Below are 13,462 nucleotides of genomic sequence, written 5' to 3'. Positions count from 1 at the left end.
ATTTCATTTTTAAATTTCATTTTTATATTCACTTCCGTCTCTTCCTCTCTGCTCCATTGCCCTTGTTCCCACCTGCCCGCACCTCTCTGTCCTTCCGCTCCGCTCTCTCCTCCTCCTCCTGCTCTTCCTTCTCCTTATAGATCATGATGTACAATTTGGCGTGCGCGATGCTAATTAGGAGTTAGCATTATGGAATTGTTGTACAGCCCCTTAAACATGAATAACTGACTGTTCCATTCAGTATTAGATTTGGAGTAAGATTGATTTAGACGTATTAACTGAGAGACTCATTTATTCTAAAAACATAGCTATGCGACTCATTGGTATATGCTATTTACATTTTTAAATAGCCTTCATGCTATCTTAAGAGAGCAGAGGCTGCCATCTCGTGTATGCTGTGTTTATTGTTGCGCAAAAGGAGACAGTAACGCTTGGCTCTAGAGAGGGAGGGACTTGAATTATATGAAAGGCCAAATGAGAACGCAGAATGTTGAACTGTCCATCCGTGTCCTGATTCCTGGGGGGGGGGGAGGAGGCAGGGGGGGGAACAACTTTAAATAAACATTTGGACGTGTATTCCTTCGGTACAGAAGGTTGAGACCGTGAGAAAACATTATGGAAACCATTTAACCTGTCTTTTTAAAAGAAAATAAGCATTGGTGCAAAATACATCATTCCTAGTCACTAGGTCTAGAATCCACCACTACCTGTCTGTCAGGTTGTTGCATTGTGGTGGCTGCTGTGGTGCTGGAATCGATGCCACTGCTATTTCAAGTACCAGCCAGGTCCCCCATGGTGGACAGACAGGGTTCACTTGAGTTTACATGCCAAGACAGAGTAGCAAGAAAGCCTAGAGATCTGCTTCTGAAAGTGAGTCAATGAAAACCTTATGGGCAATGGACTCTGATGGGTCGACCATCATCATAGAGATGGTGCGGGGCCAGGCAATGCTTCCTTCCACCATGTGAAAATTAATCACAAGCGGATTGGACAGCAACTAACAAGGTCTAAGATTTCTCAAAACGTGTTGTGGGGTGAGGGGCCACCCAGATGGTTCTGACACATCGCGACCCTCTGAGTCACAGGTGGACAGCCTAGCCCTCCTTCTTGATCTGCTCTTACACTGGAAGCTCTGCTGAAGCCTGCTCCTGCTGGGTGACCCTGCTGGCATTTGACTGGGGATGGCACAGCTTCCAGTGTCATGGTAACACACAAGCCATCATGGTGTGACAACTAGACAGACGAATGGTGATTTAAAATGTCAAATTTATAAAACAAAATGCCACTGTTTTCTAAATAAATTTTGACAGTAAACATTCTTCTTCCTCGTGATGTTCATAACAATACAATCTTAATTTATTATGGGACCAAGGCTTCCTATTTTCATCTTTTATATTTATTTGCCTTTGAATTTCATCATTTTCCATAAAAAAAATGAGGGTAAAGCTCCAACTAATAACTAAGAGCAAAGCACATTTGCTAGGAAATGCGCTGGGACCACCAAGTATACAGCGGACAGGCAGTACTTTTGACAGCACAAGACCTGGCAATCATTTTATATGTGTTAGTGCCATCTTGTGGCTGGTTGTAATACTGCAATGAAACAATGCTGGCACATGATTGATTCAATTCGATCAAATCCTGTGTGTTGAGGGGTGGGGGGCAGGATTCTTGAAGTCTGTTGTTATTTTTGTTAGCTGTCACAAGTGGACCCCATGTGTGTAGCGCAGAACTGTTCCATAGGGAGTGAATCACCTGGCCTGCTTTCTAAGGTGATCTGGGCGGATTAGAACAGCCTACCTTTAGCTAGTAGTACAGAGCTTAACCCTTTGCCTCACCCAGAGACTTTATTAAAGGTTATCCACAGGTTAATGACAAAAATTTACTGGTGATTTAATTGTAATAAAATTATTTGACTTCACAGACAAGTCTATGACAATAAAATAGCCACCAAAACATATGAGGATTCGCTATGGCTTACCTATAACTAGGTAGCATTTACAAAAGGAGACCCAGAGATTATTGGTCCCTGAAATGCTTTTAGGGAAAATAGTTGCCCTGACCTCCTTTTAGAGAACCAGGGGGTGTACTAATTTATATAGGGCTGTAGAAAATATGTCTTTTGAATTTTGTTCTAAACTAACACTTTGTAGATCTGTTTGACCACAGACATTCTTATTTAAAAGAATAGCACCTATCAAACAACTGACTTTGACAAAGGGCATTAAATAGGGGGAGAGATGGTCTCTTCACCGAATGGTGTTGGCACAATTGGATTTCCATTTGCAGAAAAACGAACCAGAGCCCACACCTCACTGCATATATGAAAAGTGAACTCAAGATGAATTGAAGACCTAAATGTAAACTCCTCCATGCTGTCTAAAGATCCTCCATGAAAAAATAGGGACCAACCTCAGGGCACTGCTACATGGCACGCATGCACACCACTGTCAAACAGAGCTAAACCACACACAGAGCATAAGACAAAATAGATGACTGGGCCTCCTGCTGAGGGGCCAGTTAGAGAGCAGAGGTTAAGACCCTCAACTGTTGAAGGAGAGGTTGGAGCCTGGAAGGTGCAGAGTGCTCGGTGGAAGAAAGACAGGGCTGTCTTGGACACTTCCCAGGCAATTCCACTCCATCCGACAGAGTCACATGAGTTGGAATCAACCTAATGGCCGTGTGTTTGGTTTTATTATCATCACTAGCTAATAAGTTGCTAAAAATACGTTTGGTTAAAAACACATTGAGACATAAAAGCATTACTAGCCTTAACTAAAATCATGTCTCCAGTTCCTTGTGTTGAAATCACAAGGGATGACTTTGAATGACTAAACTTCGAAACCACTAAATCAAACCCACCCACTGTCATTGGGTCAACTCCAATTCATAGCAACCATATATATGGTTTCAGACCCTACATCTTTCTGGGAACAGAGAACTTCAATTTCCTCCCACTGACTCTCATGTGGGTTTGACCTGCCAAGTACCTAGCACTCACTTGTCCTGCTCTTACTCGCAGCACCATTGTGGTATCCTCAATAAAGACCTTGAAATTCCCTAAATGAACCTGAAAATTACAAACCAATACATGTTTGATAACATCCAGAAACCTTTGAGTGTGTACGGAAAGAGAACTATAGCAATTTTTTCCTATGAAATCAAAACAGTGGAGAAAATGTATGCACACCTGGCTGTCTTCCCTGTACTTAGCATGTGAAATTTGCTGACATGTTTGTCATCTCCAATTCAAATCACTCTGTGGCCAGTATTTATAAAATACTCTATCATACTTATTCAGCCTGTATGCTGAGAAAATTGTCAGAGAAGCCAGATGATAGGAAGAAGAGTGTGGCATCCGGATTGGAGGAAGGCTCGTTAACAATCTCCGTACACAGATGACACAACCTCACTCGCTGAAAGTGAGGGGACCCGAAGCACTTGCTGGTGGGGAATCAAGGACTGCAGCCTTCAGTGTGGACCACAACTCCATGTACAGGAGACCAAAATCCTCACATCTGCACCTATAGGTAACATCATGGTAAGCGGAGAAAAGTTTGAAGTTGTCAAGGGTTTTGTCTTGCTTGGATCCACAATTAATGCTCATGGAATGAGCTGTCAATCTATTAAAAGGTGTGTTACATTAGGTACAGCTACTGCGGAAGACCTTTTTAGAGTACTGAAAAGCATGGATGTTGTTCTGAGGACTAAGGTGCACCTGACCCAAGCGATGATCTTTTAAAACGACTCGTATGCTTGTGAAAGTTGGCCATTGACTGAGGAAGACTGAAGAAGCATCGCTGTATTTGAATTGTGGGCTGGAGAATGTTGAAAGTGCCGTGGACTGCTCAAAGGACACACCAATCTGTCTTGGAAGAAGAAGTATAGCCAGAGTGCTCCTTAGAAGTAAGGAGGGATGGCAAACTTCTTTTTCCTTTCTTTGAACATGCCGGGAGAAACCAGTCCCTGGAGAGGACATCTGGCTTGTTAGAGGGACAATGAAAAAGAAAGAGGAAGACCAGCAATGAGATGGATTGACACAGGGGCTCCATCATGACTCAAGCTTGGAAACGCCTGTGAAGGAGGTCCGGGCCAGGGAGGGTTTTGTTCTGCTGTGCAAAGGGTCACAACGGGTCAGAACGGACTCCGTGTCATCTAATAACAACAGAAACATGCGTGTGAAATTTGGACGCTGCATAAGGAAGACCAAAGAAAGGTCGATGTGTTTGAATTATTGTGCTGGTGAAGAACACTACCCCGGACTGCCTGAAGAGCAGATGCATCTGTCTTGGAAGAAGCTTAGCCAGAGTGTTCTGTAGAGACAGGGTGGGGAGACTTTATCTAGCATATTGCACCATGTTGTCAGGAGCGGCTAATCCTCAGAGACGGACATGATGCTCGGTCAAGCAGGAGGCAATGAAAAAGCGGAAGTCCTTCAACAAGATGGACTGACCAGATGGCCTAAACAAGAGCAACTGCGAGGTGGCACAGAATGGAGCAGTATTCCTTCCCGCTGGGTAAGGTCACTATGGACTGACAGTAACTGGCAGCACACGGCAGCAAGCGCACACCATTGTAATGTTGCGTAGTTGGAGTCTTGCCCTGAAACAATCCTAAAAACATTTGTGCCTATTTCAGACTCGAAAGTATATCTCCAGCCCCTAACTGACTCTTTGTCCTTCCTCTGTCAGCTGTCGTTTTACTTATTGGAGATTCGCTGTTTCCATAATCTCTTGGATATGACACCAAACATGAAAAATATTTTTCTGAAGTGACCTATTATAGAAGTGAAGTTCAATGACAAGACTGGTCTCCAGGTTTGAGTTCTAGTCTGGACTGTAGTGACATGAAGTTGACGTGTTTTGTGTGACTGGGGGACATCAGAGAAAGGCTCCGATGAGTTCTCACCTAAAATAGTGGTTGAGGTTATATGTGTTTATCTACTCCACAATGTGTTTATGAGGGTATATTTCAAAGCACCAGGTGCTCTATTAATTCAGAAGTCATTCATTTACCCAATAAATTAGCAAATCCTCTTTGGGGGGCCTAATCCACCCCCAACACTGTGTCATGAGCGACAGCAGAGTCCTAAGATGTATGGAGCTATAGCCAATGGTAACACAGAATAAACCAGCAGACATGTAAATTAGCCTCTAAGGAATATCATGATTAGCTCTATGAAGCACAAGTGTAAATGTAATGACAAGGAAAAAATAGCGGGGAGATAAATTTCGATTGGCAAGTTCAGGAAGGCATGCTGAAGCAAATGATACTTAGACTGAGGCCCGAGGAAAAGCTGTGGAAGGACAAAGGAAGAAGATACGATGGGGGACCTGCCAAGGCTAGAAGCGAGAGTCAGGGTGCATTCTGGAGGAGAAGTAGTGTGAGCTGGTCGTGCCATGGAGGGACAGGGCGTGGGAAGAAGAGGTAGCCAGAATTCTTTCCCGGTTCCATGCTTGAGTGCCTGTAAAATAATGGAATCATGACATGGCAATGCTCAATTTAGGAGTGACGTTTGGGGCTTGTCGGTTGGGTGTTCGACTGGGGAGGTTGAAGTCTGCAGAGAGAGGAGGCTGAGCTCCCGTATCCATAGCATGTTCCTCGCATAATGTTGGGACTTCAGCCATGGAAATGGGTAAGAGAGAATACCAGAAAACAAGAAAGGAAGGAAGACTTCCCAGAGAGAACTGGGAGCTGGCATGGAGAGAATGGCTGGGGAGGTCCAGAGAGAACCAAAATTAGAAAGGGAAACATCACGGAAGACAGGAAAGGGCATGTTTCTCAAGGAGGAAGTGGCGAACACGGTGCAGAGTGCCACGGACAGGTCATTGATCAGGTAGTGTCCTGATCTCGGTGAGCCTGGAGCGAGCCTTTTCAGAGAAGTCATGGGGGCAAAAATCTGAATAGAATGGTTGAAAGAGCGGATGTGATGTGAAAATTAATATGAGCACATATTGAAGATTCTAGCAGTTCGATGGGCATCCTCAAAGACTGGTAAGGACACAGAAGGTTGGAGAGTGCTGGGCATGTTTGAACGCCAAGAAAGAGGAAGCTGCATTCTATTTTCCACCATGAATTAATGTGTAGATGTCAGAAGTCAGTAAAAGCGATGAGTGATAACCATTTTACTAAAACGACATTGTGTTAGTCTGGGTACTTTAGAGAAATAAATCCACAGCAATTCATGTGTAAGAGAGAGTTGTATATAAAGGTTAAGTGTGCATCAAGAAAACATCCCAACCCAGTGCTGCCCAAACCCACAAGTCTAACATTAACCCATTAGCCCATATGTCCAACACCAATCCACTAAGTCCTCCTCCATCTCACAAAACACATGCTATGATGCCAACTGCAGGAGGAAGGCTGAGTCAGTGAGCATGTAAGCATCTCAGCGCTGGCAGAGGTCTCCACACAGCTGCTCCAGCACCCAGGGCTGCATCAGGGTAGGTCCATGCGGTTTCTCCTCAGGGATGTCTTGCAGGAACTGAGCCTTGCCAGCTAAAGCAGGGAACTGGCTAAGACAGCTGCACCCTGGTCTGACCATCACAAAGCAAGAGACCTGAGCGCTAGAAAGGCGAGTCTCACCAAGCCATTTATCCCTCCGCCCTTCAATTAAACCCACATGTGTTTATCAGCCAGGTTGGCACAATAAACTAACTACCTCATACATAAAAAGCAAGCTATCAACTCATGAAAATAAGATGCAACTGACCATTGTTTGTACATTCTAATTGGTATTAAAATGCCATCATTTTGGGATTCATACACTGGGGCTATAGGGCTGTAGAGGTGATTCCAGGACAGACAGGATCTATGAGGGCAAAGCCAGGGCAAATGGGCTTCCGCTCTGGGATCTGATTACCTAGGAGGGCCTGGAGATCAGCAGTAGGACAGCGAGCTGGGAGCTCAGCACAAGGAAAGGCAGAGCTGGGCAATTTGTCAGCGGCTGGCCATTAGACGACGTGAGGGATTTCAAGGCAGGAACAGCCCCAGGATTCTGGGAAATAGGGAAATATTCAAGAGTACAGAAACCAAGGCTTAGGAGACAGGTCAATAGGACTAGACGTCATACACATCATCCAAATAACATGTGGCACAAGGAACAAGGACAGGGAGCCAACATTTTGACAAGAGTCCCACAATTGTTAAATGGTCCTCTCAGAACTAGGAGCAATTGTAAACAGCACATCTTTGGGAACCACTGGTTCAGAGTACCTGGCCCATGGGATTGGGGTGCTTGCTGGCCCATGGGATTGGGGTGCTTGAAGGCTGCTGACCCAGTTCCAGGGAGCCCCGCACGAGCCCTCCATGCCAATGCTGCTCCGACTCTGTGGTGTCTGTCCTCCCGTGGGCTACTAAGACCCCGTCTGCAGGATGTTCAGCCCATTTCCTCCTCCTCTACCGCCATGCTTTTTGGTTCCTTCCTGTTCTTTGTCTTTTTCCCGTTTCCTTCTTTAGTTCACGTGCAAAGTTACTCCCACTCCCACAGTGCCGGCCCTCTATTTCATAACCCTATGTAAGATATCCTATGGGATTTCCCACCCCAAATTCCTTCTGCCAAATATGAAATGACCTTCATGAGCTTGATAGAGATTTCTGAATTGTATGACTTTCTGTGGACTACAACCTTGATGGGATTGGTTTTTGGCGTCTGTCTTTGAACCTCTGGTGGTGTGTGCATAAGCACTACCCTAAAGAGGGGCCATCACAACACATCGGCAGAGCCCCAGAAGAAAGGCCTGCCAGTCACTGCTGGAAGAAGACAGCTAGCCAGACCCTCTGCAGCAGCTCTGTCCCTGCTGGTGTTGCCAAGGGTCAGGATTGACTTGATAGCAATGAGTTGTTCCTGTTTTTATTTTTTTTAATGGGATGTGCTACAGATTGTATTGTTTTGTTTCTAAGATAGGTCAACAATACTGTGTCTTAGTGAATTCATTGTTTCTAATTGCTTCTTGGGTTTTTTCCCCTTAATGTCAGGTGATCTCTTCTTAATATACTTAATATATATTTGTGTATATATATACACACATACTTTATATATACATATATTATATACAATTAATGTACTTAATATCAGATGATATCTTCTTTATATACTGCTATTGCCTGCCCCTGGACATCTAATCTCCTATGCTGTAGGCTGAATAATTAGTTAATTAAAACTTATTGAACTTCTGCCTAAACAGAGTAACTAGTGACTCTATAAGAAAGAGACAAGAGCCTTAGCACGTCTTCTTCTGGTCGTGTGGTTGAGACTGGCAGAGACGTGTCCTTGTGCTCAGCCATCACCTATAGGAGAAGTGGAGGTTTCACTGTGTATACACGGTCAAGGCACTCAAGCCTTCATTTCTTAAAGGTCACATCACGAAGGTAAACATGGGGCCACTTGAAACACATCCACGTTTTCTCTTCTCGTCTTCAAATAAATTTGCAAGCTACCTCCCAAATCTCCTCAGCATTAAGTCGTTCATTTACTCGATCATTGATAAAATATTTATTGAGGGCCCACACTGCATTGATTATGCACTAGGTGCTGGAAATTAAAACAAAACAAAAACCAGTGTTTCAAACAGCTTGGATCTCATGGACCCTATGATCTTCAAAATTAACATTAATTTGGTCTGGGGCCTGACTAAGAAGACACAGATGAATACATGGACTTTAGCATTCCTCAACCATGCGCTATGAAAATGCCCGATCTGAAAGGAAATTCAGAATGCAATCACCATTCATAAGATCATCTAAAAGAATAAAATAGCTAGGAAAAATTTAACAAGGCAGATGAAAGAAGGTACACCAAAATCTACAGAAAACTGTGGAACAAATTAAGAAGGTTGAAATAAATGAAAAGTTATCCCATGTTCATGGATTAGATGAGGATATTGTTACAATGTCAACTCTGCCCAAAGCAATCTACACTTTGGGCCCAGTTCTGATAAAGATTTCAGCTGCCTTTTTGCAAAAATGAAAAAGCAGATCATTAGATTCATATGGAATTACAAGGGCCTCAAATTAGCACAATCTTATTGTTCTTAGAATGCAAAAGAGAGAGAGATTTGTTTTAAGGAATTGATTTACATCATTGTGGGGCTGGAAGTCCAAAAGCCAAAGGTCAGCTAACAGACTGACAACTTAGGCAGCCATGTGTGCGACATTGGTAGACCAGGAGGCAGAATGGAAATTCTGGTAGAATGTCTATTTACAGTCTTGATATAAAATGCATTTCTCTTGGTAAGCCTCAAGGTTTGCCCTTCAAGGCCTTCCATGATTGACTGTGGCCCACCCACATTCGGGAGAGTGATTTTCCTCTTTACTTGTGGTCCACTGATTTAAATGTTAATCACATGTAAATACCTTCATAGTAACCTCTAGGCTAGTGGTAGAAAAACTTCAGGGCACCGTAGCCTCGCCAAGTTGACACACAAAATTAACCACCACAAGGCTCTTCTCTCTTACGGATAGATATCAAGGGGGAAGAAGAGGCTTGAAAAATTCATGGAAAATTTCCATTATATTCTCAATCTATTTTTCCACCAACTTGTTAAAGTCCCCTCAGGTAACAGAAAATACACAAGCATTAAGGTTGAATAGTATTGGTTAGAAATCTAATTCCACTTCTTGCTGTGTGTCCATGGCAATTTATTTGATATTTTTGCTTTTGCTATTCATCTGACAAGACAATAGGATACAACTTAACTAACAGGCATTTGCATCCTTTTCCCCATAACATCTTGCTCTGAGGCCTCCACTCCTGACATTCTGAACTGAAAACTCCCTCCCAAGGGAGGTAAACTCAAGACCAAGGATGAAACCAAAGCCCAGCTTGAGATTCACATTTCCCTAAATCCATTAGGCTAATAGAAAGGCTTAACAACACACGTAGGTCTTTAAAAGGAGTTACATCAGTCAGGAACGCTGATCCTCCTTTTATAGTTAACCAGATGAAACCAAGAGAAACGTCAGTTTAATCGCTATGATTTATAAATTGAGTTAAATTTACATATGCAGCATTTAAAAGGATGCTTAAATACCAGGACAAAATTATAGTATTAAAATCAGAAGATGAAACTGTCAAAATATAAAATATTGCCACTATGGATATTAATTATCATAATAATTTAGGATCCCTTCCATAGTATTAGGAAAAATGGAGGCAAAGTACTTAACCCTTCTATGTCCACGTGGTAAGATTCATTAATATTGTTCCTTTAAACACGTTTAGATATTTAACATGAGGTGTGATTCTTTTGCTTCTACAGAAAAGAAGGATTAACGTGGATCAATCTGTATCTCTTTTACAGGGACAAGTGATCCATACGTGAAGTTTAAAATTGGAGGAAAAGAAGTTTTTAGAAGTAAAATAATACACAAGAACCTCAACCCTGTGTGGGAGGAGAAAGCTTGCATTCTTGTTGACCATCTTAGGGAGCCACTGTATATAAAGGTGAGGCACGTATGTATTGGTTGTATCAGAATATGGAGTCTGACATGGAAACCCCTCTTAATGTCCTGGGTTTTCTTTTTTTGTTTTTAAATCAGTCCCTTTTATCTGAAGATCTGTTTGTGTATGTGTATGTTTACCAGAGATACATTCTGTTAAACATCTCCAATCTGTCAAGAAGATGATCAAAATGCAATTGAGGGATGACGTTACTGAGAAGCGTTTTCTTCAGGGCACTTCCACTACCGGCCACCTGGAAAGATTGTGATGCTCTATACAGATCTCATGCCCCTGGGCAACTTACGGAAACAAGTTTCTTTAATTTCTGGCAAGAAGCAGGATTTATACAGATTTCCGCTTTGGGGTTTAAGAATAACACCAAGGGATCCACCGTGCGTGGAAGGCCAACATTCCTGTCTCTGAGAGCCCTGATGGGTTGTATCAGGGGTTACTCTTGTACTGCTAGTCACAAGATCAGCAGTTCAAGCTCACCCCCTACTCCATAGGGAAAATGGAGAGGTTTTCTGCTCCCACAAAGATGTACAGCTTCAGAGATCCACAGGGGCAATTCTATCTGTCCATAGGTCTCTATGAGTCACAAATTGACCCAAGGCTAGTGAGAATGAGAGTGATTATGTTACCATTTTTTTCATATAGTTAAAATAAAAAATTAAAATGTAAGAACTTTTCATACTTTTTTCGTGTGTGTTTTCACTTTAACACATATCTTTAGCTAATTATATACTTTTTGCTCCTTTGTTTTTGTCAATAACCAAACCATATTTACGTTAAAAAAAACTTATTGTGACTTGGTTTACAGTGAAGATCAGGTTTCCATTCAACAATTCATACACATCGTGTTTCACATCATTGATTGCAATCCCTACAATGCAACATCCCTTATCCTACTTGCCCCTGGTGGTTCCTGGTTCCATTCCTCTTTCATTCCTGACCTTTCTGGACTTCATTCTTGGGTCAATGTTGCATTTTGAGCTCAAACGGTTGATGACAAGACATATTTCCTTTTACCAACATGCCACACACTCCATCCTTTTCTCTAAACTGCCACCAGTAGCATGTGGGTCAAACAGTGTGAGAGGATCGCTCTTCCAGCAATCCTCCCTTCCTCGTCATCTTTACTCTGAATTTCCTGCCATCACTGTTTCTTCCCCGCAGACAAAAAGAATCACATTTCATAATATTAATGTGAAGAGAATCTTTTAAACATGCAAGTGATAGTTCTTGCAGTGATTATGGGTAAAATAGACCCATATTTGCTTAAGGGATTGGACCAAGTAGACGCCAACTAAAGAAGACCAGTGAAATGGACCACGGAGGTATCTTATTATCAATAATGTGCAACTGCACGATACTTATTCAGATGAAAGTACTTATAACTTGCTCCCTTCTTCCAGAGAATGGACCTTCTGAATCAAGATATTTCTGACACGATCTTAGGTTCTATAGAAAAGAAGGGGGGAAATCTACATGGGAAAAAGGAATTACCTTTATGAGTAAAAAGTCGAGATGGGGGATGGAAAAGGAGTGAAGAAAAATATGCATGCTGTTGTTTTTGTTAGGTGCTGTCAAGTCAGTTTTGGCTCATAGCAACCCAAGCACAACAGAACACATCACTGCCCACTGCCGCGCCATCCTCACGACCGTCCCCACGCACTGTTGCACCTCGGTGTCTATCCACCTTTGGAGAGCCTTTCTCTTTCCCACCGTCCTTCTACTTTACCAAGCAGGCTGGTCTTTGCCGGACACTGGGCTTTCTTGATAACTTGCCAAAAGTACATAGAATGAAGCCTCGCCATCCTGGCTTCTAAGGGACATTCCAGCACAGATTAGTTTGCTTATCTGGCCATAGACTGTAAGGATTTAGTGAGATTTGTTGGAGCAGGTGCAGTTATGAAGACTCTGGAGAGGAAAGGAAAACTGATGGTAATAGAGACAGCAATGGACTGTTTGAATATCTTTTGACTCTCAAGAGAAAAAAATAAAAGCATGAAGGGAAAGGGATGCAGTCCCTTTAGATCTATAGATCTCTATGTTTACTGACTTAGGAGATACTATTCCAAGACATAACCACGTGGATTCCCAATCTATAAATGGGTACAAATGAATTTCCAAAAATAAGAGTAGACATGGGTAGAGTGCTCTATACTCAAGAATAAGTATTCATTTATATATAAATTTAAATGTTTGTTTCCAAAATATGTTTCTAGGGAATTAGAGGTTGTGTCTATAACACAATCCTGTTGCCTTTAACTCTTGCAAGCCTCTGTTGTCTTCCCATGCCTCAATATTTTTTTTGTCAATTTCTTTGCATTACCTTTGTTTCTGAGCTTTGTCAGGTATTTAAGATCTAAAGTGTTGCATTTACCCAAGAACAAAGTTCAGCAGGGTAAGGAAAGAGGGGGGGGAGCAGGAAGCACCGGAGTAAGTGGGTTCAGTGAGGTTCCCTTGAGGGGCCACACTGAATTAGATAGGGAAACTCTGTATGAATTGTTAAATGCAAAACGGATAGTCTACTCTGTAAATGTTTATGTAATTCACGATAAGTGAAACATTTTCTTTCAGGAAAAAATGCTTGTATTTGAGAGAGCCCCAAAGTTCATTGCCACGGAGTCAATTCTGACTCATAATGACTATGTGACAAGTTGGCCTGTCCCTGTGGGCTTCTGAAACTGTAACTCTGTACAGGATTGATACTCTCTTCTTTCTCCATAAGGTAGCAGGTGGTTTTGAACTGCTGACCCTGTGATGAGCAACCAACTCACCGAGGCAGTGACAGTCTAGAACAAAAGCCTTAGTTAAGGACAAATGAACAAAAATCCCAGGAGAGGAGAGAGGATCAACATGCTTTTATTGTTTTGAGCACTCACGTACGAGAAAATGTGGTCACAGCTTAACATCTATTCAGAAGATGAGAAACAGTGAATTATAAAGGATTTGATTCCTTTTTTCCATTTCTACATGAGGGAGAAATTGTTACATTGAATATTCATTGTACTGACA

The 13,462-nt window shown here is 42.4% G+C and overlaps 1 protein-coding gene across 4 annotated transcripts in view; it reads left to right on the top strand.

The window, feature by feature from the left end:
* MCTP1 (multiple C2 and transmembrane domain containing 1) overlaps window positions 1–13,462 on the top strand; it is a 669,880-nt gene that overhangs the window by 351,318 nt on the left and 305,100 nt on the right. For all 4 annotated transcript variants that reach the window (XM_075543074.1, XM_075543073.1, XM_075543072.1 and 1 more), the window contains exon 3: window positions 10,302–10,444. In XM_075543074.1, the coding sequence (XP_075399189.1) occupies window positions 10,302–10,444 (143 nt within the window). The remainder of the gene's footprint in view (window positions 1–10,301; window positions 10,445–13,462) is intronic.

The sequence above is a fragment of the Tenrec ecaudatus genome, chromosome 2 (genome assembly GCF_050624435.1).
Source record: "Tenrec ecaudatus isolate mTenEca1 chromosome 2, mTenEca1.hap1, whole genome shotgun sequence".
Taxonomy (NCBI): domain Eukaryota; kingdom Metazoa; phylum Chordata; class Mammalia; order Afrosoricida; family Tenrecidae; genus Tenrec; species Tenrec ecaudatus.
This window is presented reverse-complemented; position numbering and strand designations above follow the sequence as displayed.